The sequence below is a fragment of the Hypanus sabinus genome, chromosome 4, assembly GCF_030144855.1.
Source record: "Hypanus sabinus isolate sHypSab1 chromosome 4, sHypSab1.hap1, whole genome shotgun sequence".
Lineage (NCBI taxonomy): Eukaryota > Metazoa > Chordata > Chondrichthyes > Myliobatiformes > Dasyatidae > Hypanus > Hypanus sabinus.
In genome coordinates, this window is record NC_082709.1 from 60,740,494 (window position 1) to 60,766,175 (window position 25,682).

At 44.2% G+C, this 25,682-nt stretch overlaps 1 protein-coding gene across 4 annotated transcripts in view; it reads left to right on the forward strand.

The window, feature by feature from the left end:
* The first annotated feature begins 743 nt into the window (after window positions 1-743).
* LOC132392811 (UDP-glucuronosyltransferase 1A1-like) overlaps window positions 744-25,682 on the forward strand; it is a 29,253-nt gene continuing 4,314 nt past the window's right edge. Inside the window, exons 1-5 of one of the 4 annotated variants that reach the window (XM_059967209.1) lie at window positions 744-778; window positions 2,046-2,511; window positions 11,302-11,433; window positions 15,565-15,652; window positions 16,706-16,925. In XM_059967209.1, coding sequence (XP_059823192.1) covers window positions 759-778; window positions 2,046-2,511; window positions 11,302-11,433; window positions 15,565-15,652; window positions 16,706-16,925 — 926 coding nt within the window. In that variant the 5' untranslated portion in view covers window positions 744-758. The other 3 variants (XM_059967210.1, XM_059967208.1, XM_059967211.1) reach the window with 3 other exon arrangements.

Genomic DNA, 25,682 nt, shown 5'->3' on the forward strand with positions numbered 1-25,682 from the left:
ATCATTACCTGATGTCACAGAACATGTTGCGTATATTCAAAAGTCTAGAAATGCCTCCAACCTATTTTTGGAGTTCAAATAGTGCAGTAGGCTAAGGGTAACTGAGATTTAATGGGGCAGTCTTATTAATAGCAAAGCTAGTCCAATCCATTCACGCTGATTACAATGTTCACTTTCATGCTGGTACACAGTAAAAACTTGCTTTCACCCTGACACTGTCTGTAAAAGTCAGACAGAGCTAGAACTTCAATGTAATTTTCATTGATGGCTTTCCCTGTGCAGTGCCGCAAGGCACTGTATCTCCTGTTGTGGGTTCCGCCAGTTGTCATGTACTGCAAGAGCAGCTCTTCACATAACATGGAACCTGGGGGTGTTGCTGTGGATTATGCAGTGATGGAGGTGTGGTGAACTACATATACCTGTCTGGACATGCCCCTTGCTGACTGCTCCTGTGGCTCCTCCCACAGACCCCTGTATAAAGTCGATCGAGGCCTGAGCCCGGCCTCTCTGTCTCCAGGATGTAGTATGGTGGTCACTCACTGCTTGTTCTTTCTTCCAATCAATAAAAGCCGGTATCTCGCCTTACGTCTCAGGGTGAGTTATTGATGGTGCATCAATGGAGGGGAGAATTGTTTCCAGGAGAGCTGGACAGGTATCTGCAGGTATTGTTTCTGGAGCAAGGGAGACATGGAGAATGGCCAGGACCCAGCCAGGCACTTCTGGTGGGACACTGACAGGGAAGATGTGAATGTCTGGGAATGACTACCCTGCAGTGCAGGTAAATTCCTTTGCTTCCTCTTCCTCTTGCTGTAGGCCAAAGGAAATGTGGATGAAGTCTTTCTCTGAGTGTGGAATTCGGGGTGACCTTCCCAATGCAGTAGTGGTTAGCAAACTGTGAGAAGCTACAGCAGTCCTGAGGCTAGGAGAGAGATGGTGACTCCTACCCGAAGCCAATGAATGGGCAAATCCAAAAATGTATGTAAAATTAAAATTGGTCATTTGGTATTCCAGTGCAGAAAGAGGTTGTATGGTTCATTGTGTCTACACCAGCTTTCGACCAGCTCACGAGAGCCAACACTTAGCCCTTTCTCTATAGCCTTGCAAAATTTTCCCCATTGTATATTTAAAACATATGCCTAGAGGCCACTTTATTAGGTAAAAGGACTGAGCCTGATGGGACTGCTGTACTGACCCGATGGATCAGTTCCGTGGTAGGTGAGCCTAATTAATCAGAGCTGAAACCAGGTGTCACCGAACACACTGGAAACCAAGGAGTAGTTGATAACACCAAGACCAGCAATGGTGGAAATAGTACTGCTTGGCCAGTCCAATCACAGTAATGAGTATGAATCTTTCGTGCCACATCCACTGGAAAGGTGCCCAGTGTGAAATTGGCTGATAGATTGCAGGACTGAATAGCCTGTGATGCAGTATATTTCAGTTTGAAAAAGAAGTGTGGAAAATATTAACTAAGGCAATGCAATCCTAAATAAATAATTAATCTGTCTGTTTGACGTTGACAAACCATTTTCACTGACTGCCAATGATAGGGTTTAAGGTGAGGGTTGCTGGTAAGTTTTATTGGGTGGTATTTAAGTAGAAAGGGCTCCTCTCACTCCGCCACTGAGTTTTGAGTTGCCTCCCAGGATGGCTTGGATTTATCGTGACATTGGACAGCTTGTGTGGTTCCTGCTTTGCTTGCAATGGTCTTGCATCTGGGTTGAGAGTGGGAAGCTGCTGGTTGTCCCTTTCGACGGGAGTCATTGGCTCAGTTTGCAGACTACACTGAAGGAGCTTCATGGAAGAGGACATCAAATTGTTGTCGTCTACCCTGAAAACACTCTGATGATTAAAGCATCCCATTTCTACACCAGCAAGACTTATTTTGTTCCCTTCAGCAAAGAAGATGTGGTGAAAACACATAGAGATCTGATACAGATGGCCCTTTACAATGGGACCTTTTATGAAAGAGTTAGGAGTTCTTTGGAACATTTGGTGAGTTACAGGGATTATGTCCTGACTAACTGTAAATATTTATTGTTTAGTGCAGAGCTGATGCAGGAATTGATGGAAGCAAAATTTGATGCCCTACTGACAGACCCCTTTTCACCTTGTGGTGTAATTGTTGCCGACTACCTCTCCCTTCCAACGGTGAACCTACTGCGATGGATTCCTTGTGGTTTGGAATACTCAGCCACTAAATGTCCCAGACCACTCTCGTATGTGCCCAGGTTTTTCACCAACAACTCCGATCGAATGACCTTTCTCCAAAGGGTAAAAAACTTCCTGGCCAGTCTCTGCGAACCGTGGCTATGCCATTTTCTATATTCACCATTTGAAGATTTGGCCATTAGTTTCCTCCAGAGAGATGTGACCTTGGTCCAGCTACTGAGTCAGTCTTCCATCTGGCTGCTGCGGTACGACTTCATCCTGGAGTACCCCAGACCCCTGATGCCAAACATGATCCTTGTTGGAGGCATGAATTGCAAGGAGAGGAAACCTTTGCCCCAGGTGGGAACAGTACCGGTGTGAATTCAATGATTGCATATGAGTTTATGAATATAGCAAACACAACAGCGTAAAATGGCAGATACACGCTCCATTTAAAATTGAAAAATACGGCATAAAATCATGAATTACCCTCTACAGATGCTGCCTGATCTAGTGTGTACTTCTAATACTTCTGGTTTCATTTCAGATTTCCAGAAAAAATTTCTGAATCTTCCCTGTACAACCTTTCCCTCTCATACCCCACACTGTTTTTCTGCAAAATCCTATTAGTTGTGTCAGTTCTTGTCCCTCTCCCTCACACTTTCTCTCCCATTGATTCTTTTCCCTCCCAGCCTCCCACATTGCCTCTCATTCTACTCACAATCCCTTCCCTTCACAGTCTCTGCCATTCACCTGGCCCCTACTCTTAACCACTGCCCAGAATGTCTCCTTCTTCCTTACATCTGTGTGCGCACTCATCCCCATATTTTTGTAAACCCGCCTTACTCTCTTTCATATGCTCAACCTCACTCCCTCTTTATTCTCCCCACATACTCTCCTAACACATTCCCCACCATTATCCACATTATCTCTGCCCTTCAATGTTCCCTATTTGTCACATGCTTCCATTTTCTCTGTCTTCCTCGCTGTGGGCGTATCACTGTCATCCTCTTTTCTTCCCCTTCACTCAGCTGAACTCTGCATCCCATCAGACTTGCCTCAAGCCTTCTCCCTGAAAGCCCTTGCAAATATAATGCTTCTTTCCAAAAAAAAAGTGGAAATCAGAAAGTCAGATAATTGCAGCCTAGTTTGCCTAACATATGTCTTCAGGAAAATGTCAAGAGCTATAATTGAATGATTATAGAAGGACATCTGGAAGACTTCAGGGTAATCAAAGAAAGCCAACATTGCCTTGTAAAGCAAAATCACATTTGACCGATTTATTAGTGTTTTTGAACAAGTGCTAGATGCTGTGGATGAATATATTGTTTTTGTATTTTAAAATTGCATTTGTTAAATTGCTGCATTTTAGCCTATTGCAGGAAATAAAAGATAACCCATCTGAATCAGTGAAGATGTGGAATTGTTCATTTTGGCATAAAAGTATGTCATCTCCATGACGAGTGATCCCTGAGATATAGGGGGATCTGAACACCATTGTGTGCAATTTGTTAAAAGCTAGCATATAGGTACCGCAAGTAGTTTGGAAAACTAACAGAAGAGTTCAACTAGAGCAGTGACTCCCAAACGTTGTTGGGTTATTGTCCCTTGACTCTCAGACCAGTGACCACAACATTTTACCAGCCATTACATTAAAAATGTAAAGAATTTTGATTTATGATGCACAGTGAAAGAAAACGGGAACTGCAAATTCAAAGCAGTGACAAGTAATTGTAAAAATTATTGAAATATATTTAAAGTTACAAATAAAATTAGTTTATTTAATTACAGTCAAAACAATTTCATCAATGATTTTAGAGTGTACATTAGTAGTCCAACTATTCTCTACTTCATTGCTTTCTCACCTTTCAGTGAGATGGACGGGCTTGGTGCAGTGATGCAACTTCTCAACATCAGGCTGACTGTCACTCAGAGGAGTTTCAGATCCTCTTGTTCATAATTTGTAGTCTGTTTAATTGCTTTGAAAGAATTTGGGCAACTGCACTGAAACTGTACTCCACTAAATATGATATTGGAAAGGCAATACCTTGATCTTTTTCCACAGTGCAGGATAGAGCTAAGAGATTTATTTCTGCAACCAAAAGTCTTGATAAGATATTTGAACCTCAGCTTCAGCTCAAAGTCATTTTGTAGCAAGATCTGTTCTTCATCCTTCATTCCTGTTAATTCCTCATTACAAGTAGTTAGGAATGGATTTATTACCAAATCTGGAATTTAGATTGAGAGAAGATCCTGAAATCTCTTTGACATGTCTTAATGTAGCTCGCTCAGGTGGGCACAGTATATTTGAAGATCATCATCTGGTATTCTTTCTCTCTTCCGACTCAGATATTCAGAAATTGGAAAAGATCACAACAACCAGTTTTGCACTTAAACAGGGTTAACATGGACTGATTTGACTCTGATATGATTCACATTATTTCCTTGCAATTGAAGATTCATTAAACTTTGCAATAATTCTAACAAATAAGCAATGTCATGCCAAATACTCGAGTTGATTACTGAATGAAGCATTTGAGTCTTCAAAGAATTTTATCCCAGTTTTGAAAAGTGTGAAAAAGAGCATTTCAGGCAGTTTCCTTTTGAAAACCATCTGACTTCTTTGTGCAACAGCAAGAATTCAAACCGTTCATCATTCCCAATACAAAGCTTTCAAAATAGTTGAGAATTGAGAGTGTGGGACTTGATTTTACTTACTGCTGTGATAACAGTACTTAATGATTTTTGCAACCAATCAATTGTTTTTTTTTGCAATTACACTATGAATTACACATGTTAGGTACAGTATTTTTTTCAAAAAACTAAAATCCCCACTGTGGCATCCTGCCATTGATCCCAATCTGTCATGCAAACAAGAATGTTGGAGAGCGGAATGTCCATCTTTGAAAAATTCCTGAACAACCCAAAATATTGATTCCCCTTTCATATCTATTTCCAGTGCCCTTGCAAATAACAGCTCTTGAACCATGCTTTCATCTTTTATGAAGTGAACTTAACCAAGAAGTGAAATTTCATTGCCTGGCAAAGTTGACTCATCCAACTGCAGAGCAAATTCTGTTTCCTAAGTATGTTGCACAATGTGCTTCCACATTCTCAGCCATTTTGCCTATTTGAACTGAGTTGTTGCTGTGCGGAATCGCTTTAATTATTTGGTCTGATGACTTGTGCAAAACCTTTCACAGAACCTCCCTTTCTACTGGTAAAATCAATTCTTCTCCAACTGTATGGAGCTTTCCAGATTTAACAATGAGCAGCTAAATGTGTACTAAGCATACAAGCTATCATCGTTTTGCTGTGAAGTGCTGGCAAACATGTTTTGAAGTGTTTTCCATGTCTGAAAGTGTTCACGAAGTGACTGAAAATAAGCCAAGTTCTTGTTTGCTTGATCAGAGTGTATTCTCTTCAAATGGTTAAGGAGTCTTCAATTGCCCTCAAGATCATTCAAAATGGCAGATCCTGAACTTCATCCCAGAATGTAATACTCCAATTTACAAGAATTGCATTACTGTGTGATTAGAGTATGGGAATCAGAGTACCTACCACTGTACTACAGCAGTGAATGCTGAGAATGCAACTATAATGTGGCTTGGAAATAACATGATTTCCTCAGCCCATTCTTCTCATGATATGCCAAATACAGAAGAGTCACATTGATTTTCACAACTAAAATATGCTTTGAGCAAAGACTGAGAACAATGGGTTAACAAGAGATGTGTTGTTTATGTAATCAATTATGAGGCACTGAGGATCAAACACTTGCACTAAGTAATTCATTCCTTAAATTAAGCCCGTAATCCCTCTGCAGTCCCCCTTTGTCACGCAGCGTTTCCCCCCACTGCCCCCCTTATCTTTAGAAACCCACCACTCCCAAATGGGCAATATTAGTGAGCTAGAGGAATTGAACACAGAGGGAAGTTATGCATCAATTACATCATGATGAATTCGTAAAGACTTGTACACAAGTTGGTCTCAAAAAGGGTTGCGAACGATAAACCATACAGAGCGGTGTATCAGAGTAAAAAGCAAACAAGTTTATTTGTATAGCACTTTTCAAACACAAGACAGTTCAAAGTGCTTTATATAGAACAAGGTATAAAAATCAAACATCAAATTTCAGACAATATATAAGTGAATAAAATCACACAAAAATAGATGTGATAAATAGAAGTTACAGTGCAGGAGATTCTAATTAAGTTACAGTGAAAAGAAAAGTTTTAAGCCTTGATTTAAAAGAGCTTAAAGTTGGGGTGGACTTCATATCGTCTGGAAGATTATTCTTGATTTGTGGAACATAGTAACTAAATGTTGCTTCACCATGTTGGGGATGGTAAACAGTCCCGCCTAGACAACCTGAGAGCTCGGGAAGGTTCATAATGCAGTAGGAGATCGGAGTTGTATTTTGGCCCTAGACCACTCAGTGCTTTATAAACCAGTAGTAATATTTTAAAGTCAGTTCTCTGATGGGTAGGAAGCCAGGGTAGTGATCCGAGAACTAGAGTGATAAGTTCTACTGTCCTGGTCTTAATGAGGATTCTAGTAGAAGCATTCTGAATGAGCTGTTGCTGTCCCAGCGATTTTTGTACAGAGACCTGTGAAAATGCCATTATAGTAGTCTTGCCTGCTAATTACAAATGCATAAACGAGTTTTTCTAGATCTTGCTAAGACATTAGCCCTTTAACTCTCGATATATATTTAAGAAAGTAGATTCTACTTATTACTCTACTGAATCACCTCAACTGAATAATTTGGATTCATTAATGAGAAAGATCTCTCTGATACTCATTCCATATTTCTGAGGCATAATTAGTTACACTTACGAGTTGGCACAGGTCACAGAGTGAGAGATTTAAGTAAAGGAGCTTTCATAGAATTTCAGCAGCACTGTTTGCAAAAGGCCCCATGAATTAGCAAAAGCAAATAAAAATAAGGCAGGGACAAGTGGAATAGCCATTGCGTGAGTGTGGAAGGAGGCTTTGACTCATCATGCTTGGGCGAGGTAAGTATCTGGTAAGTTTCTTCTTCTTCAATCTTCATTCTTTTTCTGTTAGTATGTAATTAGAGAAATGCGAATGGCTCCGGGGTGGGGTCTGTTGTGTTCTTTGTGTGAGATATAGGAATTTTGGGAGACCACCAGAACACATCAACACCAGGAACATTGAGCTAAGGGACAGGAGCTGCAGCTTGATGATCTACAGCTTCTACATAAGACTGAGGAAGTGATAGATAGGAGTTACAGAGAGGTAATCACCCCCAAGTTGCAGGAGGTAGGACAATGGGTGACTATCAGGAGAAGGAAGGGAAAAGGGCAAGAGCACTTCTGTGACCTATCCCCTCAATAATAAGTATACTGTTTCAAATACTGTTAAGGGTTTGACCATCCTGGGGAGGGGCTGCAACAACCAGGCCTTTGGCACCGAGGCTGGCACTGTGACTCAGAAGCGAAAGAGGGAGAAGAAGGCTGCAGTACTGATAGGAGATTCCATAGTTAAAGCAGACGATATGAGTTTCTGTGGGCATGATAGAGATGCCCAGATGGTACATTGCCTCTCAGGGGCCAGGATTAAGGAGGTCTCAGATCAGGTCTATGACAATCTAAAATGGGAGGGTGAGCAACTGGAAGTCTTGGTTAGCGTTGGCATTAATGACATAGGTAGGAAAAGCAAGGAGATCCTGAAGAGAGAATTTGGGGGGCTAGGTAGAAAGCCGAAAAGCAGGACTTCCAGAGTAGCGTTCTCTGGATTGCTGCCTGCACCAGGCACCAGTGAGGGTAAGAATAGGATGATCTGGCAAGTGAACGTGTGGCTGAAGAACTGGTGCAGAGTGCAGAGTTTCAGGTTTCTGGATCATTGTGATTTCTTCTGGTCAAGGTATGACCTGTACAAAAGGGATGGGTTACACCTGAACTCAAGGAAGACCAATATTCTTGTGGGCATGTTTGCTGGAGCTATTTGGGAGGGTTGAAACTAACTTGGCAGGAGAATGGGAACCAGAATGATAAGGCTGTTGCTTACAAGCCGAGACAGGGTGTAGTGAGCCTGCCAGGAAAGACAGGCAGATGAAAGGGCAAAATTACAGTCAGGAGGACAAAATCGAAAAGGGTGTTGGATGCAAGATTGAATGTTCTATATTTGATTGCATGCGGTATACGGATTATGGTCGATGATCTTGCAGCACAGTTAGAGATCGACAGGTATGATGTTGTGGACATCACTGAAGGAAGAATATAGTTGGGACAGCAGGTAGGCTGAGGGGGTGTTGTGACTCTGCTGGTAAAAAATGAAATCAAATCCTTAGAAAGAGGTGACAAAGAATCAAATGATGTAGAATTCTCATGAGTAGAGCTAAGAAATTGCAAGGGTAAAAAATGATGCAAGTTATATACAGGTTTACAAACAGTAGCCAGTATGTGGACTACAAAAGACAACAGGAGATAGAAAAGGCTTGTCAAAAGGGCAATGTTATGATAATCAATATGTTGGTAGATTGGGAAAATCAGGGTTATGCTGGATCCCAAGAGAGAGAATTTATAGAATGCCTTCAAGATGAATTTTTAGATCACCATGTGGTAGAGCCCAATAGGGGTTCAGCTATTCTGGATTGGATGTTGTGTAATGAACTGGGTTTGATTAGGGAGCTTAAGGTAAAGGAACTCCCAGGAGACAATGAATTCACCTGCAATTTGAGATTGGGAAGATAAAGTCAGATGTACCAGTATTACAATGGAGTAAAAGGAATTACCGAGGCATGAGTGAGGAGCTGGCCGAAGTTGATTGGAAGGGAACACTAGCAGTGAAGACAGAAGAGAAGTAATGGCTGGAATTTCTGGGAGCAGTTTGGAAGGTGCAGGATAGATACATCACAACAAAGAAGAATTTATTCTAAAGGCAGGATGATGCAGTGGCTGGCAAGGGAAAACAAAGCCAATATAAAAGCAAAAATGAGGGCATAGAATAGAGCAAAAATTAGTGAGAAATTAGATGATTGGGAAACTTATAAAAACCCAACAGAAGGCAACTAAAAAAAAGCCCTAAGGGGGAAAAGATGAACTATGAGGATATACAATGGTGTTGGCGTGTGGCCAAGTGGTTAAGGCGTTTGTCTAGTTATCTGAAAGTCGCTAGTTCGAGCCTTGCAAATGTGTCCTTGAGCAGGGCACTTAACTACACATTTCTCTGTGATGACACCGGTGCCAAGCTGTATGGGTCCTAATGCCCTTCCCTTGGACAACATTGGTGACTGGGAGAGGGAAGACTTGCAGCTTGGACAACTGCCGGTCTTCCATTAAAAAAACCCTGCCCAGGCTTACGCCCTGGAAACTTTCCAAGGTGCAAATCCATGGTCTATTGAGACTAACGGAGGCCTACACTCTACACAACACACTAGCCAACAATATCAAAATTTTTTCAGATATATAAAGAGTAAAAGAGAGGAGAGAGGAGATATTGAACCTTTGGAAAATGATGCTGGACAGGTAGCAATGGGGGACAAGAAAATGACAGAGAAACTGAGTAAGTATTTTGCATCAGTTTTCACTGTGAATACTCTAGCAGTATGCCAGAAGTTCAAGAGTGTCCGGGGGCACAGGTGAGTGCGGTTTCTATGCTGGGAGAAGATGCTTGGGAAACTGAAACGTCTGAAGTCAGTTAAGTCACCTGGACCAGATGGACTATTCCCCAGTGTTCCGAAAGAGGTAGCTGTGGATATTGTGGAGGCATTAGTAATGATCTTTCAAGAATCACTAGATTCCAGAATTGTTCCGGAGGACAGAAAACTTACAAATGTTACTCCACTCCTCAAAGAAGGGGGGAAGGCAGAAGAAAACAAATTATAGCACAATTATTCTGACCTCAGTGGTCGGAAGATGTTGGAGTCAATTGTTGAGGATGTGATTTTGGGTACTTTATGCACATGATAAAATAAACAAAAGTCAGCAAGGTTTTCCTTAAAGGACAGTATTGTGAGCAGTTTTGGGCCCCTTTTTTAAGAAACAATGTGCTGGCATTCGATAGGGTTCAGTGGAGATTCATGAGAATGATTCCAGGAATGAAAAACCTATCATATGAGGAGAGATTGATGGCTCTTAGCCTTTTCTCGCTGGAATTTAGATGAATGAGGGTGATCTCACTGAAATCTATCAAATGTTGAAAGGCGTAGATAGAGTGGATGTGGAGAGAATGTTTCCTATAGTGGGGGAGTCTAAGACCAGAGGGCGTAGCCTCAGAATAGAGGAATGACAATTTAGAATGGAGATGAGGAGGAATTTCAGAGGGTGGTAAATCTGTGGAATTCGTTGCCACAGGCAACTGTGGAGGTCAGGCCATTTAAGGTGGAGGCTGATACGTTCTTGAATAGTCAGGGCGTGAAAGGTTATAGGGAGAAGGTGGGAGAATGGGGTTGAGAGGGAAATGGATCAGCCATGATGAAATGGCAGAGTAGACTTGATGGGTTGAATGGTCTAATTCTGCTCCTATGTCTTATGCTTCAATATATTTCCAGTATATCATCTACATACCCAGCTTTACCGGATAACAGTGGCAAAGGAACGCACATAATTTCTCAGACAAATTCTGTATTGCATGGGATTCCACTTCAATATCTTATCATCCTGAGTGACGTCCATAGTAGATCACACAAATGATTGTCCCACAACTGAGTATCATCAGCATTTCCTGGATAACTATAACTAGATCCAAAGTGACAGAGGTTTCAGTCTGTCACAGGAAGAATGTTGTGACAAACTAATAAATTAGTAATCAAATGGCAAATTAAATTAAACCCTTCTGCCTACACAACGTCCCTCACATTCATGTGCCTATCTAAACATCTCTTAGGTATTTGTAATGTATCTGGCTCTAACACACCACACCAGGCAGCATATTCCAGGCTCCCAGCACTCTCTTGGTAAAAAAAAAGGCTTGCCCCTCACATCTCCTTTGAACTTAACCCCCTACCCTCACCTTAACTACATGCCCTCTGGTATTAGACATTTCAACCCTGGGGAAAAGATACTGTCTGCCTCTTATTAGCTTATAAACCTCAATCAGATCTCCCTTCATCCTCTGAAAAAACAACCCAGAGAAATCTTGTAGTTGCTAAATATTAAAAAAGCTTTTTACTTTTCTTTCCAGGACCTGGAAGACTTTTTGAACAGTTCTGGAGAACATGGTGTTGTGATCTTCTCCCTAGGGTCATTGATTTCTAACATGCCAATCTCAACAGCCAACATGATTGCAGAAGCATTTGGTCAAATTCCTCAGAAGGTGATGTCAAAAAGAGGCAGATTTTTACCTGGTCAACACATGCACAACAAATTTACACAGCTGTGTATAGTATAGTCAAGCTAAGTCTATGTTCATTGTGCTTTAATATAATGTGACTCAACTCTTTCACCTCAATCATAGTGAATATTGTTATTTTTAATTTTTAAATTTAAGAAACAAGGACTGTGTCTTGGGTTTAACCTACAGGAGTTCAACAACTGTCCAGAGTTCAGTGAGGGATTGTGAAGTGACCCAAGAAGTTAGAGAATCTTCGATCATGGGGTGGGTCGGGGGTGGGGGGGGGGAGTGGGTAAGGGGTAGGGAGTCAACATCATTCTCTGGTCTGAGCCTTTATGGAGGTATCCCATAGGTCCCAAGGTCCTGCTCTTCCCTACACCTGCTACCTTGCTTTACTTTGATCGTAATGCATGGTGAGCCTTGCCTTGTTTTGCTGCCCTTCAGGCTTGTTGTATGGACTCCACCCTCTAAACTACTTACTACTACTTACAAACATTGTGATGAAGTGCTTAGATGAAACATATCAATTCTTGACTCAGAAGCAACTTGGATCCACTCCAATTAGCCTACCAGCACAAGGTCCACAGTAGAGGCTATTTCATTGGCTTTCAACTCAACTCTGAAACATCTGAGCATCAAAGATGCACCATCAGGGTGCTCTTCATTGATTACAGCTCAACATTCAATACTATTATCTCCTCAAAACTAATCAACAAACTTTAAGCCCTTGGCCTCAATACTTCCTTGTGCAACTGGATCCTTGATTTCCTCACTTGCAGACCCCAGTCAGTTCAGATTGACAACAGCATCTCCTCCTCAATCTCCCTCAGCACAGGTGCACCGCAAAGCTGTGGACTTAGCCCCCTGCTCTGCTTGTTTTATAGTTTAGACTGTGAGGCTAACTACAGCTTCAATGCTATATTTAAGTTTGTTGATGACACCACTGTTGTGGGTCGAATCAAAGGTGGTGATGAATCAGCACACGGAAGGGAGACTGAAAATCTGGCCGAGTGGTGCCACAACAACATCTCGCACAAGGCTGGCAAGACCAAGGAGATAATTAGTGACTTAAGGAGGAGAAGACCAGAGGTCCAAAAGGTCCTCGTCAGGAATCAGAGCTGGAGATGGTCAGCAACTTTACATTCCTCAGTGTTATCATTTCAGAGGATCTGTCCTGGGTCCATCACTTAAGTGCAATTACAAAGAAAGCACATCAGTGCCTCTACTTAGTTAGAAGTTTGTGAAGATTCGGCATGTCATTTAAAACTTTGACAAACTTCGATAGATAAGTCGTGGAGAGTATATTTGGTTTCATCATGGCCTGGTATGGAATGCACTTGTATGGAAAATCCTGCAAAAAGTAATATACACGGCTCAGTCCATCACAGGTAAAGCCCTCCTAACCACTGAGCGTATCTACAAGGAGCACTGTCGCAGAAAACAGCATCCATCATCAAGCGTCCCCACCATCCAGGCCATGCTCTTGTCTCACTGCTTCCATCAGGAAGAAGGTGCAGGAGCCTCAGGGCTCTCACCCCCAGGTTCAGGGAGAATTATTATCTCCCGTCACTGAACTGTTCCCACAGCCTATGGATTCACTTTTGCATTTATTGATTATTAATTGTTACTTTTTCTTTCTTTTTGTATTGCACAGCTTGTTGTCTTTTGCACATTGGTTTTCCATCCTTTTAAGTGTGCCCCTTCATTGTTTCTATTGTGTTTCTCGTACTTACTGTGATTGCTTAAAGAAAATGAATCTCAGGGTTGTTTATGGACACATATACGTGTGTAGTTTGATAATAGATTTACTTTGAACTTTGAACACTACTCATTCCAGACCTGATTTAAAGTCCCTGTTTCATGTGTATTCATCCAGAAGACAGCGAGAAGCAACGTACTGCTGGAAATCTGAAGGGAAATCAAAAAATCTGTGAGCAGCACAGGTAGAGCAGCTACCTTGGAGTGCCAGCGGCCCAGGTTCAGCTGTCATCTTGGATTTGCCCATTCTCCCTGTGGCCAAGTGGTTTTCCTCCAGGAGCACTGATTTCATGCCACAATCCAAAACTGTGTGGAGTGGCAGCCTCTGCAAAATTGCCCCTACTGGGTAAATTAGAGATAGGATCTGGTGGGAATTGATGAAAATAAGTGTCAGCAAGAGGTGATTATTGACTTCAGGAGGAGAAAACGGGAGGTCCATTAGCCAGTCCTCATTGGGGGATCAAAGGTGGAGAGAGTCAACAACTTTAAGTTCCTCAGTGTTATCATTTCAGAGGATCTGTCCTGGGTCCAGCTCATAAGTGCCACTACAAGGAAAGCACAGCAGTGCCTCTACTTCCTTATAAGTTTGTGAAGATTTGGCATGTCATCTGAAACTTTGACAAATTTTATAGATGTGTGGTAGAGAGTATATTGGCTCATTTCATCATGATCTGGTATGGAAACACCTATGCCCTTGAATGGAAAATCCTGCAAAAAGTAACGGATACAACCCAGCCATCACGGGTAAAGCCCTCCCCACCATTGAGCACATCTACATGGAGTGCTGTCAGAGGAAAGCAGCACTGACCATTGAGGACTTGCAGCAGCAGTATAGTACATAACATAATAATGGAAAAAACTGTGAATTACAGTAATTATGTATATAAAATAGTTAAATTAAATAAATAGTCCAAAAATAGAAATTAAAAAAATAGTGAGGTAATGTTCATGGGCTCAATGTCCACTCAGAAATTGGATGGCAGAGGGGCAGAAGCTGTTCTTGAATTGTAGAGTGTGCGCCTTCAGGCTTGGTGGGAGCAAAGAGAACTGGGTGATGGGGTCCTCAATGCTGGATGCCACCTTTTTGAGGTATCGCTCCTTGAAGATGTCCTGGATACCATGGAGGATAGTGCCCATGATGGAGCCAAGTGTTTACAACTCTCTGCAGCTTACTTTGATCCTATTCAGACCCTCCATACCAGACGGTGGTGTGTAGAGTTAGAAAGCTCTCCACGGTACATCTGTAGAAATTTGTGAGTGTCTTAGGTGACAGACCAAACTCCTAATTTCAAGCTCCTAATGAAATATAGCCACTGTTGTGCCACCTTTGTAGCTGCATCGATATGTTGGTCCTAGGATAGATCCTCAGAGATGTTGACACCCAGGAATTTGAAACTGCTCACCCTTTCCACTTCTGATCCTTCTAAGGACTGGGTGTGTTCCCTTGTCTTACCCTTTCTCAAGTCCACAATCAGTCCTTTGGTGTTACTGACGCTGAGTGCAAGGTTGTTGCTGTGACACCACTCAACTAGCTGATATATCTTGCTGCTGTACACCCTTATCACCACCTGGAATTCTGCCAACAATAGTTGTATCATCAGCAAATTTACTGATGATACAACTATTGTTGGTGTTTGAGCTGTGCCTAGCCACATAGTCACGGGTGTAGAGATAGCAGAGCGGTGGGCTAGGCACACATGTCTGCGATGAACCAGTGTTGATTGTTAGTGAGATAGAGATATTATTTCTGATCTGCACAGATTGTGGTTTTACGGTTAGGAAGTCGAGGATCCAGTTGCAGAGGGAGATACAGAGACCCATGTTCTGGAGCTTTTCAATCATAACTGTAGGAATGATGGTGTTAAACACTGAGCTGTAATCAATAAACAGCATGCTGACATCGGTATTTGTATCGTCCAGGTGATCAAGGCTGCAAGGAGAGCCAATGAGATTGCAACTGTGAAAAGGCAGTTTGCAGTAGGTCAAGGTCCTTGCTGAGACAGGAGTTGATTCTAGCCATAACCAACCTCTCAAAGCAAATCATCACAATAGATATGAGTGATACTGGACGATAGCTGTTAAGGCAGCTTATCCTGCTCTACTTGGGCACTGGTATAATTGTTGCCCTTGACACGCATCTGATTATGCCTCCAACTGCATTCGGAATTGTTCCTTTGCTCTTGACATAGTCCTCTGCAAGTCTTAATAGAGGATGAGACAATGCTCTCCATCTATGTCTCAGGTTTAAATTTGATCCCAGGGCCCTGTGTGAGTTCCTCCCACTGAGCCTGACAAAAACCTAAGGGAATAGATAAAATGTGACTCGACAGGAGACCTTTGCCTCTCTTGTGACAGGTGGTGTGGAGGTACAGTGGAGAAAGGCCCTCGAAGCTGGCAGCCAACACCAAGCTCCTGGAATGGCTGCCGCAGAATGACTTACTGGGTAAGAGTGCAACATCAGTTGATAATGTCTTCCCCCATTGGTGGTTGGGTATGAGAGCTCGAGCCTCTTCACTAGAGGGGTGGATGCCTTTGCTGATTGTACTGATGCATACTCTAAAGAAGGAAATTATTTTATTGAGGTAATCTGGGCACATCCTTTATAAAGAGATTTTACCCCCAGTGTCCTCCTATTGGCCTTATTTGAGAGAGTGACAGCCAATGGGTCACAGAGGTATTTTTTTCTGTTTCAATTTGGCCTCTGGGCTTACCCAGAGTTGGGTTGAGTTATCTGTGAGGCCTAGTACCTGATCAAACCTAGAAGGAAATGGTTTGTGAGATAAGTGTGCCCAGATGATTACTACTTCAGAACATTTCATGAAAGTTGTACTTCCCACTTCCTGAGCCTGGGATATTACAATAGATTTTTTCAATGGACACACACAGTAGTTGAGTGGAAGATTGGCGCAGGATGGCATATCCTCAAGCACTTCCCAGTCGTCCAGCTTGCACATGCTCAATGAAACATCTTCTTCCATAATTACCTCTGCATATAGGATCAGGAGGAGTCCAAATGGAGCTCACACCAGTCCTGCTATTCTGTCTATCCAACTTCATTAACCAACCTTTTCCCTAAAATTCCCTGAAGTCTTGGGTAGTCAAAATCTACCAAAAATTTAAATTATTGATCACTGAAATCAGAAATAAAAACAGAAAGCAGAAGGAAATGAAGCTAAAATTGCAGTTCAAAGACCTTTCATCAAATTAACTATTGAGCAAGTATCAGCTTTCATTCCTGGAAGTGTTTTTCAAATTCTGACCACTTTCAATGTGTCCAAGTAGTATTACCTACACTCTTGAGAAGTTGGGCTGCAATTTGCAAGTATAGTCATAAACTCTGCTAGTGGTTTCTCACAATCCAGTTTCACAAGAAGGTTGCTCTGAGGTGTTTACATTGGAAGCTCTTCTCCTGCAGCACATTGCTGAAGGAAGTGGATTCAAGGTTGATTAGGGAATGACAGATTCATTTCTTGTTTTCCATTGTTCTGCGTACTAGCACATCCCAAAACGCGAGCTTTCCTGACTCACGGAGGGACACATGGAATCTATGAGGCGATCTGTGCTGCTGTACCGATGGTTATCATTCCTCTGTTTGGAGACCAGCAGGATAACATGCAGCAAATGATACATCAAGGGGCAGGGATTGGTTTGTCTTTGCAAAATATGAACTCCCAAGATCTCGTGGAAGCACTTAAAAATGTTATCAATGATACCAAGTAAGTGACATTCTCACTACTCTCAGCTACGTGAAACTTTCAAAGACTTTGTGCCTGCCTTGAAAACGTAAAATAGAGCAGATATTTCTGGATGTTATGAAAAAAGCTTTACACAAGCATTTTATAGAGTTTTTATTTTTAACAAGCACTCTGTGGCCACTTTATTAGGTACCTGCTGTACCTAGTAACATGACCTCTGAGTGTATGTTCATGGCCTACCTCTGCTGCAGACAATCCACTTCGAGGTTCAACATGTTGTGCATTCAGAGCTTCTCTTCTGGATCCAACTGTTGTAGCATGTTTTTATTTGAGTTACTGTCACTATCCTCTCAACCTGAAGCAGTCTGGCTTTTCTCCTCTGACTTCTCTCATTAACAAGATGCTTTTGCCCACTAAACTGCCACCTTCAGGATATTCTTTGTTTTTCTTTGCACCATTCTTTGTAAACGATAGAGACTGTTGTGTGTAAAAGTCCCAGGAGTTCAGCATTTCTGAGATACTCAAATCAACCTGTCTGACACTAACAATTCTTCCCTATTCTGATGTTTGGCTTGAACAACAACAGGACCTTTAGTCCATGTCTGCATGCTTTTATGCATTGAGTTGCTCTCACATAATTGGCTGATTAGATATTTGCATTAATGAGCAGGTGTACAGTTGTACATAATAAAGTGGCCACTGTGTGTATAAAGATAACCTTTTCATACAAGTTGGAAAAGCATAAAGTTTTCCCTTATTTTATGTTCTCATTCATCTTGCATTAATTAGATGCTTTAATCCCCAGTTCAAGTGTATGATTTCTTCTTACTTGCTAAAGCCTGCATCTGAATGTTGGAGAAGTCCTTCTAGAACAGACCTCTTATGTGCATTGAATGAATTAAATTATGCATGGTGAATGTGCATTTCAACACTGTGCAATACCAAATATTATAACACAGACTCATGAAGTAAGATAAAATGTAATCAAATTAAAAGAAAGCTGTCTTTAAGCAAAATTAATTTAAAACCAGACATTTCAAGGTTGCATAACGCTACCAACAATCAAGACAAAGTTACAAGGTTCCGTTCCTGATGAAGGGTTTCAGTCCAATGTATGAACTGTACCCTTTTGCATAGATGCTGCCTGGCCTGCTGAGTTCCTCCAGCATTTTATGTGTGCTGCTTGGATTTCCAGCATCTGCAGATTTTCTCTTGTTTACTACAATAGATTAACAGCCTCTGTTTCTGAAGGTGAGAGTGAATGTAAACAGCAGATTCCTTGTAAACAGGTACTTTCAAACAAAGAATATATTGGTAAAAATTCCAGTATCTCTCACTCAAATTGTACCTACGTTCACCTCCTCACTCACCCTTCCACTCACATGACTCAAAAACAGCTGAAAAGTTAGAACATCAAACACAGAACAATACAGCACAGTGCAGGCTCTTTCGACCACAATGTTCAGCCGGCTTTTTAACCTACTCCAAAATCAATCTAATCCTTCCCTCCTAGATAGTCCTCCATTTTTCTTTCATCTATGTGCTTATCTAAAAGTGACTTAAATGCCTGTAGAGTACCTGATCTTGACTCCGTGATGCACCATCAATAACTCACTCTGAGACATAAAGGCGAGATATCGGCTTTTATTGACTGGAAGAAGGAACCAGCAGTGAGTGACCACAATACTACATCCTGGAGACTGAGAGGCCGGGCTCAGGCCTCGATCGCCTTTATACCGGGGTCTGTGGGAGGAGCCACAGGAGCAGTCAGCAGGGGGCGTGTCCAGACAGGCACACGTAGTTCACCACATTCACCCCCCCTTTGTTTTAAAAGAGTCCCCATGTGGCGAAGTTTCTTACAGGTTAAGTCTATCAGGTGGTCGAATCTGTTGCTGCGATCTACGTAGCACCGGCTGTGATTGCACAGATGCCGGCGGTGGTGGAGATTGCACAGGAGACGGAGGTTGTGCTGGTTCCAGCCCACTAGGCGCCAGTGGTCCCTCATGCATGTGCGAGGCGCCTGGTATATATGTGTACGAAACGCCTGGTATATGAGTGTCGTGAGGAGTCTGTGTAGGGCCTGGTGAGCGCGGTGTCACCTCGGGTACAGGGTTCATAGTTACTGGAGAGTGTTCAGGGTAGTGGTCTGCTGCGGGCGCCAGGTCGCGGACGGAGATCGTGTCCTCCCGCCCATCAGGTAAGACCACGTAGGCATACTGGGGGTTCGCATGTAGAAGGTGAACCCTCTCGACCAGTGGGGAGTATTTATTACTCATCACATGTTTCCGGAGCAGCGCTGGCCCCGGGGACGTCAGCCAAACTGGTAGGGCGGTCCCAGTGACAGACGTCCTGGGAAAACAGAATAGGCGTTCGTGAGGGGTGGCATTGGTGGACGTACACAACAGAGAGAGGATAGAGTGGAGTGCCTCAAGGAGGACCTCCTGCCATCGAGAGACCGGCAACCCTTTTGACTTAAGGGCTAAAAGTGTGGCCTTCCACACTGCGGCATTCTCCCTCTCCACCTGTCCATTTCCCCAGGGATTATAACTCGTGGTCCGACTAGTAGCAATGCCCCTAGCTAGCAGGTACTGGTGCAGCTCGTCACTCATAAAGGAGGACCCTCTATCACTGTGGATATAGCAGGGATACCCGAACAGAATGAAGAGCTGGCGCAGGGCTTTTATGACGGACGTGGCAGTGGTGTCGGGGCAGGGAATGGCAAAGGGGAACCGTGAGTACTCGTCGATGACATTGAGAAAATAGACATTGCGGTCAGTGGAGGGAAGGGGGCCCTTAAAGTCAACGCTCAGTCGCTCAAAAAGGCGGGTGGCCTTGACAAGTTGTGCCGTGTCAGGACAGTAGAAGTGCAGTTTGCACTCAGTGCAAATTTGGCAGTCCCTGGTCATCATCCTGATGTCCTCCAGGGAGTACGGCAGGTTCCGAGCTTTCACAAAATGGTAAAATCGGGTGACCCCCGGATGGCAAAGTTGTGCATGAAGGGCGTATAGCTGGTTGAGCTGTGTGCTAGCACACGTTCCCCAGGATAGGGCATCAGGGGGCTCATTGAGTCTGCCAGGCCGGTACAGGATATCATAGTTGCAGGTGGACAGTTCTATTCTCCACCGCAAAATCTTATCATTTTTGATTTTGCCCCGCTGTTGGTTGCTGAACATGAACGCAACTGAGCGCTGGTCGGTCAGCAAAGTGAACCTTTTGCTGGCGAGATAGTGCCTCCAGTGCCTAACAGCCTCCACTATGGCCTGGGCTTCTTTCTCCACCGCGGAGTGCTGAATTTCAGAGCCTTGGAGGGTACGAGAAAAGAATGCTACTGGTCTGCCTTCCTGATTGAGGGTAGCAGCCAGAGTGAAATCGGAGGCGTCACACTCCACTTGGAAGGGAGCGGTCTCGTCCACGGCATGCATCGTAGCTTTGGCAATGTCCCCTTTAATGCAGCTGAAGGCCGCGCAGGCCTCGGCAGAGAGGGGAAACGAGGTAGACTTGACCAGGGGGCGTGCCTTGTCTACGTAATGGGGGACCCATTGGGCGTAATAGGAAAAAAAACCCAGGCACCGTCTGAGGGCTTTGAGAGTGGTGGGAAGAGGGAGTTCTAACAGGGGGTGCATACGGTCGGGATCAGGGCCAATGACCCCGTTTTCCACGACATACCCAAGGATAGCGAGACGGGTGGTTCCGAACACACACTTGTCCCTGTTATAAGTAAGGTTCAGGGCTTTGGCCACTTGGAGAAATCATTGGAGGTTGGCGTCGTGATCCGGCCAGTCACGACCACAGATGGTGATGTTATCCAAATAGGGAAATGTGGCCTTCAGTTGGCACTGGTCCACTATCCGGTCCATTTCCCTCTGGAAGACAGAGACACCATTCGTGACACCGAAGGGGACGCGCAGGAAGTGATAGAGCCTGCCGCCCGCCTCGAAGGCAGTGTAGGGGCGGTCCTCTGGGCGGATGGGGAGCTGGTGATAAGCGGATTTCAGATCTATTGTCGAGCACACCTTGTACTGAGCTATCTGGTTGACCATATCCGCGATGCGGGGTAGGGGGTACACGTCAAGCTGCGTGAACCTATTGATGGTCTGGCTATAGTCCACGACCATCCTATTTTTCTGCCTGGTCCGAACAACAACCACCTGGGCCCTCCAAGGACTTGTGCTTGGCTCAATGATCCCCTCCCTGAGCAGCTGCTGCACCTCTGATTGAATGAAGGCCCTGTCCCCCGCGCTGTACCTCCTGCTTTTAGTTGCCACAGGTTTACAGTCGGGGGTCAGGTTGGCGAACAGCGGTGGGGGAGGGACCTTGAGGGTGGAGAGGCTGCAAGTAGTGTCAGTAGCGCAGCTGTCAGCATGGCACTGGATGGGACGTGTAGGCCTGTGTGTGTGTATGGTCAGTAGTGATGAAGTCCCACAGAACTGAGGATTCCGGACAGTGAGTGGTGGGAGGGGCCCGTCATACTCCATTGTCACACTTTTCAGGTGGCTCTGGAAGTCCAGCCCCAATAGCACAGGTGCGCACAGATTAGGCATGACCAGTAGCGCACAATTCTGTGCCTTGCACCACCAATGTCGCTACACAACCCACCCGGATGTCTGTGGAATGTGACCCAGAAGCCAAATTGATCCTCTGACTTACCGGCCGCGTTGCGAGTTGGCAGCGTTACACTGTGTCCGGGTGAATAAAACTCTCAGTGCTGCCCGTATCAAACAGGCATCTAGTCCTGTGCCCCTCCACCAGGATGTCCATCATTGACCTTGCGAGCGGGTGTGGGGCGCTTTGGTCGAGGGTTACAGTGGCCAGAGTTGAGCCGTCGGGGTACCCAGTAAGCATCGGAGGGCCGGGGGCAGGACATGGTGACGTCGACAAAGATGGCTGCCCACATCCGGGGTACCCAGTAAGCATCGGAGGGCCAGGGGCGGGGCATGCTGACGTCGACAAAGATGGCTGCCCACATCCGGGGTACCCAGTAAGCATCGGTGGGTCAGGGGCGGGGCATGCTGACGCTGACAAAGATGGCCGCCCACATCTGGGCATGCAAGATGGCGGCCCCCATGTCTCACCCGCAGTGCTGCACTCTGCTCGTAGTTTAGACTTACAGACCATGGTGAAATGGCCCCACTTTCCGCAGCTGGAGCAGGTCGCTTCTCACGCCCGGCAGCGTTTTCGGGGATGTTTACCAACTCCACAGAAATAACACAGCACGGGCTTCTGACGGGCCGCAGCTGTGGTCGAGTTCGGGGAGCTCATGGAATCGCGACTGGCAGCGGCGTTGGCGAATTCGCTCGCGGGAACCGGTGGTGACGGGGTCTGAGGCATCCACGGAACTGGCGGGGAATCGCGCGGCTGGACAGCATCAGCGTTGTGCAGCGCAGCTTCCAGAGTGTCGGCTGTCTCGATCGCTGAGCGTAAGGTGAGATCGGCTTTTTCCAGCAGCCGCTGGCGCACGTACACTGACCTCAGTCCTGTCACAAAGGCGTCTCATACCAGCAGCTCCGCATGCTGTTCTGCCGTGAGCGTCTTGCAGTCCCAAGCTCGGACGAGTGTCTGTAGTGCTCGGAGAAACTCGGCGCTCGATTCTCCAGGCCGCTGTCGCTGGGTAGCTAAGCAATGTCTTGCGTAGACGGTGTTCACCGGCTGCAGGTACTGTCTTTTGAGGGCATCCAGTGCCCCTTCGTAGGTCGGCAGGTCCCGGATAATGGAATAAACTTTTGGGGTGACCCTTGAGAGGAGAATTCTGTGCATAATAGCAGGGTCAGTCGCACAAACCTCCTCCAAGTATGATTGGAAGCATGCAAGCCAGTGTTCAAAAGCAAGAGCTGCTTCAGGGTCTTGAGGGTCCAAATCCAACCTTTCCGGACGTAAAACGGTTTCCATGTTTTAAAATTTCCAGTCAATAAAAATGATGCACCATCAATAACTCACTCTGAGACGTAAAGGCGAGATATCGGCTTTTATTGACTGGAAGAAGGAACCAGCAGTGAGTGACCACCATACTACATCCACATACTATATCACTAAAGTACTGAGAGGCCGGGCTCAGGCTCGATCGCCTTTATACAGGGGTCTGTGGGAGGAGCCACAGGAGCAGTCAGCAGGGGGCATGTCCAGACAGGCACACGTAGTTCACCACACTCCGTGTGTTCCATGCACTCACCACTCTTTGTGTAAAAAAAATTATGTCTGACATCATCGCCCCCCCAGCATACTCTCCTTCAATCAACTTAAAAGTCTCGTATTAGCCTTTGCCGCCATGAGCAAGAGGTATTGGTTGTCCGCTCTATCCATACCTCATATTATCTTATACACTTTTATCTAATTCCCTTCATCTTCTTTGCTCCAAAGAGAAAAGCACTAGCTTGCTCGATCTTTCTTCATAGGAGATGTTCTTCAATCTAGAAAGCGTCCTGGTAAATCTCTCCTCTGCCCTCTCTAAAAGTTCCTATAATGAGGCAACCAGAATTGAACACAACACGCCAAGTGTTGTCAAAACAGTTTTAGAGAGCTGCAGCATTATCTCATGACTCTTGAACTCAGTTCCCCTACTAGTTAAAGGCTAAAGCACCATAAACACTCTCAACCACCCTCTCAACTTTGAAGGATCTATGGAACTGGACCCCAAAACCCCTCTGTTCCCCACCCTGCTAAGAATCCTGCCATTAACTGTCTACTCAGACTTCCAGAGTGTATCACTTCACACTTTTCTGGATTGAATGTCATCTGCCACATCTCAGCCCAGCTCTGCACCTTGCCAATGTCACATTGGTAACTTTCTCCACTATCCATAACAGCATTGGCCTTCATGTCTTCTCCAAACTTACTAACCCCCCCCCCCTTCCACTTCCTCATCTAAGTTATATATAAAAATGACTTTAAAAAGGGGTGTCAGAACAAATCCCTGTGGAACACCAGGCAGAATAGGCACTGTCTACTGCTACCCTCTGCCTTCTATGGCCAAGCCAATTCCAAATCCATTCAGCCACGTTTGCCTGGATCGCATGCCTTCTGACTTTATGAATGAGCCTACCATGGGGAACCTTGTTGAACACCTTACTAAAATCCATATACACCACATCCATGGGTCTACCTTCATCAATTTTATCATTTCTTTGAAAAAGTCAGTCAGGCTCATGAAGCATGACTTACCCCTCATAAAACCATGCTGACTATTCCTAAACTGACAATATTTCTCCAAAGCTCGTAATTCCTATCTCTAAAAATCTTCACCAACAGATTGACGATACTAGTGTAGGTCTCGGTAGTCTGTGATTCCCAGGATTATCCGTATTACCTTTCTTGAACAAAGAAATAATGTTTTCTATTTTTGATACCATCTTCTGGTACTACTCCTGTGGCCAGTGAGGCCACAAAGATCATTGCCAAATGTGCAGTAATCTCATTCCTGGCTTCCAGTAGTAACCTGGGATATACCCTGTCAGACCTGAGCACTTGCCTATCTTTATGTTTTTCAAAAGTTCCAACACTGCTTCTTTCCTGACCTCAGCCTGTTTTACACAAACCTCACATTTGGCAAGTTGCCATATTTAATCAACATTTTAAAAGCCACAGAGTGATCCCATATTTGTAATCAATTCCTAGCCAAGATATAACTTGCACTCAAGTTTTAAACAGGCTGAACAATGTAAAAACTTAACCAACCCCACTTGAAGGTAACTTTAATAGGCTACAGGCCAAGTGCTGGAATTAGTACATTAGTTGGCACGGATACCATGATTCCAAGGTCCTGTTCTATGTTGTATGTGATTTTACAATGGTAAGATTTTAACACAAAGGAATGCTATATCACTCATGCAAACACATGCATTTACTTACCCACATACCAACTAGAATTTCAGCTGCTCTCTTTCTCGGTTTCCATTCTTTAATCGATGACCCAATACTAACAGAAAAAAATGATTGCCCTACAATTGCAGACTATGACTCTAGCTTTGGTATAACAAAAACTCTCACATTCCCAGGGCACCCTTCATTTCACATTTATTGCCTGTGGGAGATGAGTTTCTTCATTTCTCCTTTAGTATCACACACTTTTCCAGATTTGGGTTAACTTATATTCCTTGCGTCTTTCATATTAGTCTGCCATGCTTGAAAGCACAAAATCATTTACATCACTGAGGTCAAACAAACGTGAGAGCCAGTGTGATCAATGTGCAGGGAAAGCTAATTGTTCTGTGTTCACATCTTCTGATTTTAGTGCAGGACAATTGTCTCTTGCTCCTGCAAAGTAAGTTGGCTGCAGTCACTCTACATGAGGTGTTCAGAGGAACTTTCTCATGACTTCAGACAGATAAAGGCTCTCACTTCCTGTGACCCTTGTTTTAGTTACTTCCATTTCTCTTCCTGCCTTGGGCTTTCCCATAAGCACACAAGGTCTGAGCATGAAAAGTCATAATCAAATCTTTTTTGTCTTGATCTCAGTGATTCTGTTGCCAGAAGTTAACTTTGATGGTTGTCCCCTACTTATCTAACTCACTGCTCCAACTTAGATGAGTGATCTCACTGTGTTAACCTTGCCCTCTCCCTATTTCTTTCACTTAGACTTGGTCAAATGTCTGCCAGAAGTCCAGGATCCCCACATGAAATAGGATGCGAACTCTGTCTCTGCACATCACATCTGAGATCAAGTTGGTTATCAATGATCCCCTGACAATCTGTACACATTTCAGGATGATTAGAGCTGCAAAGTGTTAGATACATGTGCTAAGGATGTACAAAGGCAGGGGAAATGGAAGGGACAGAAAGAAGATT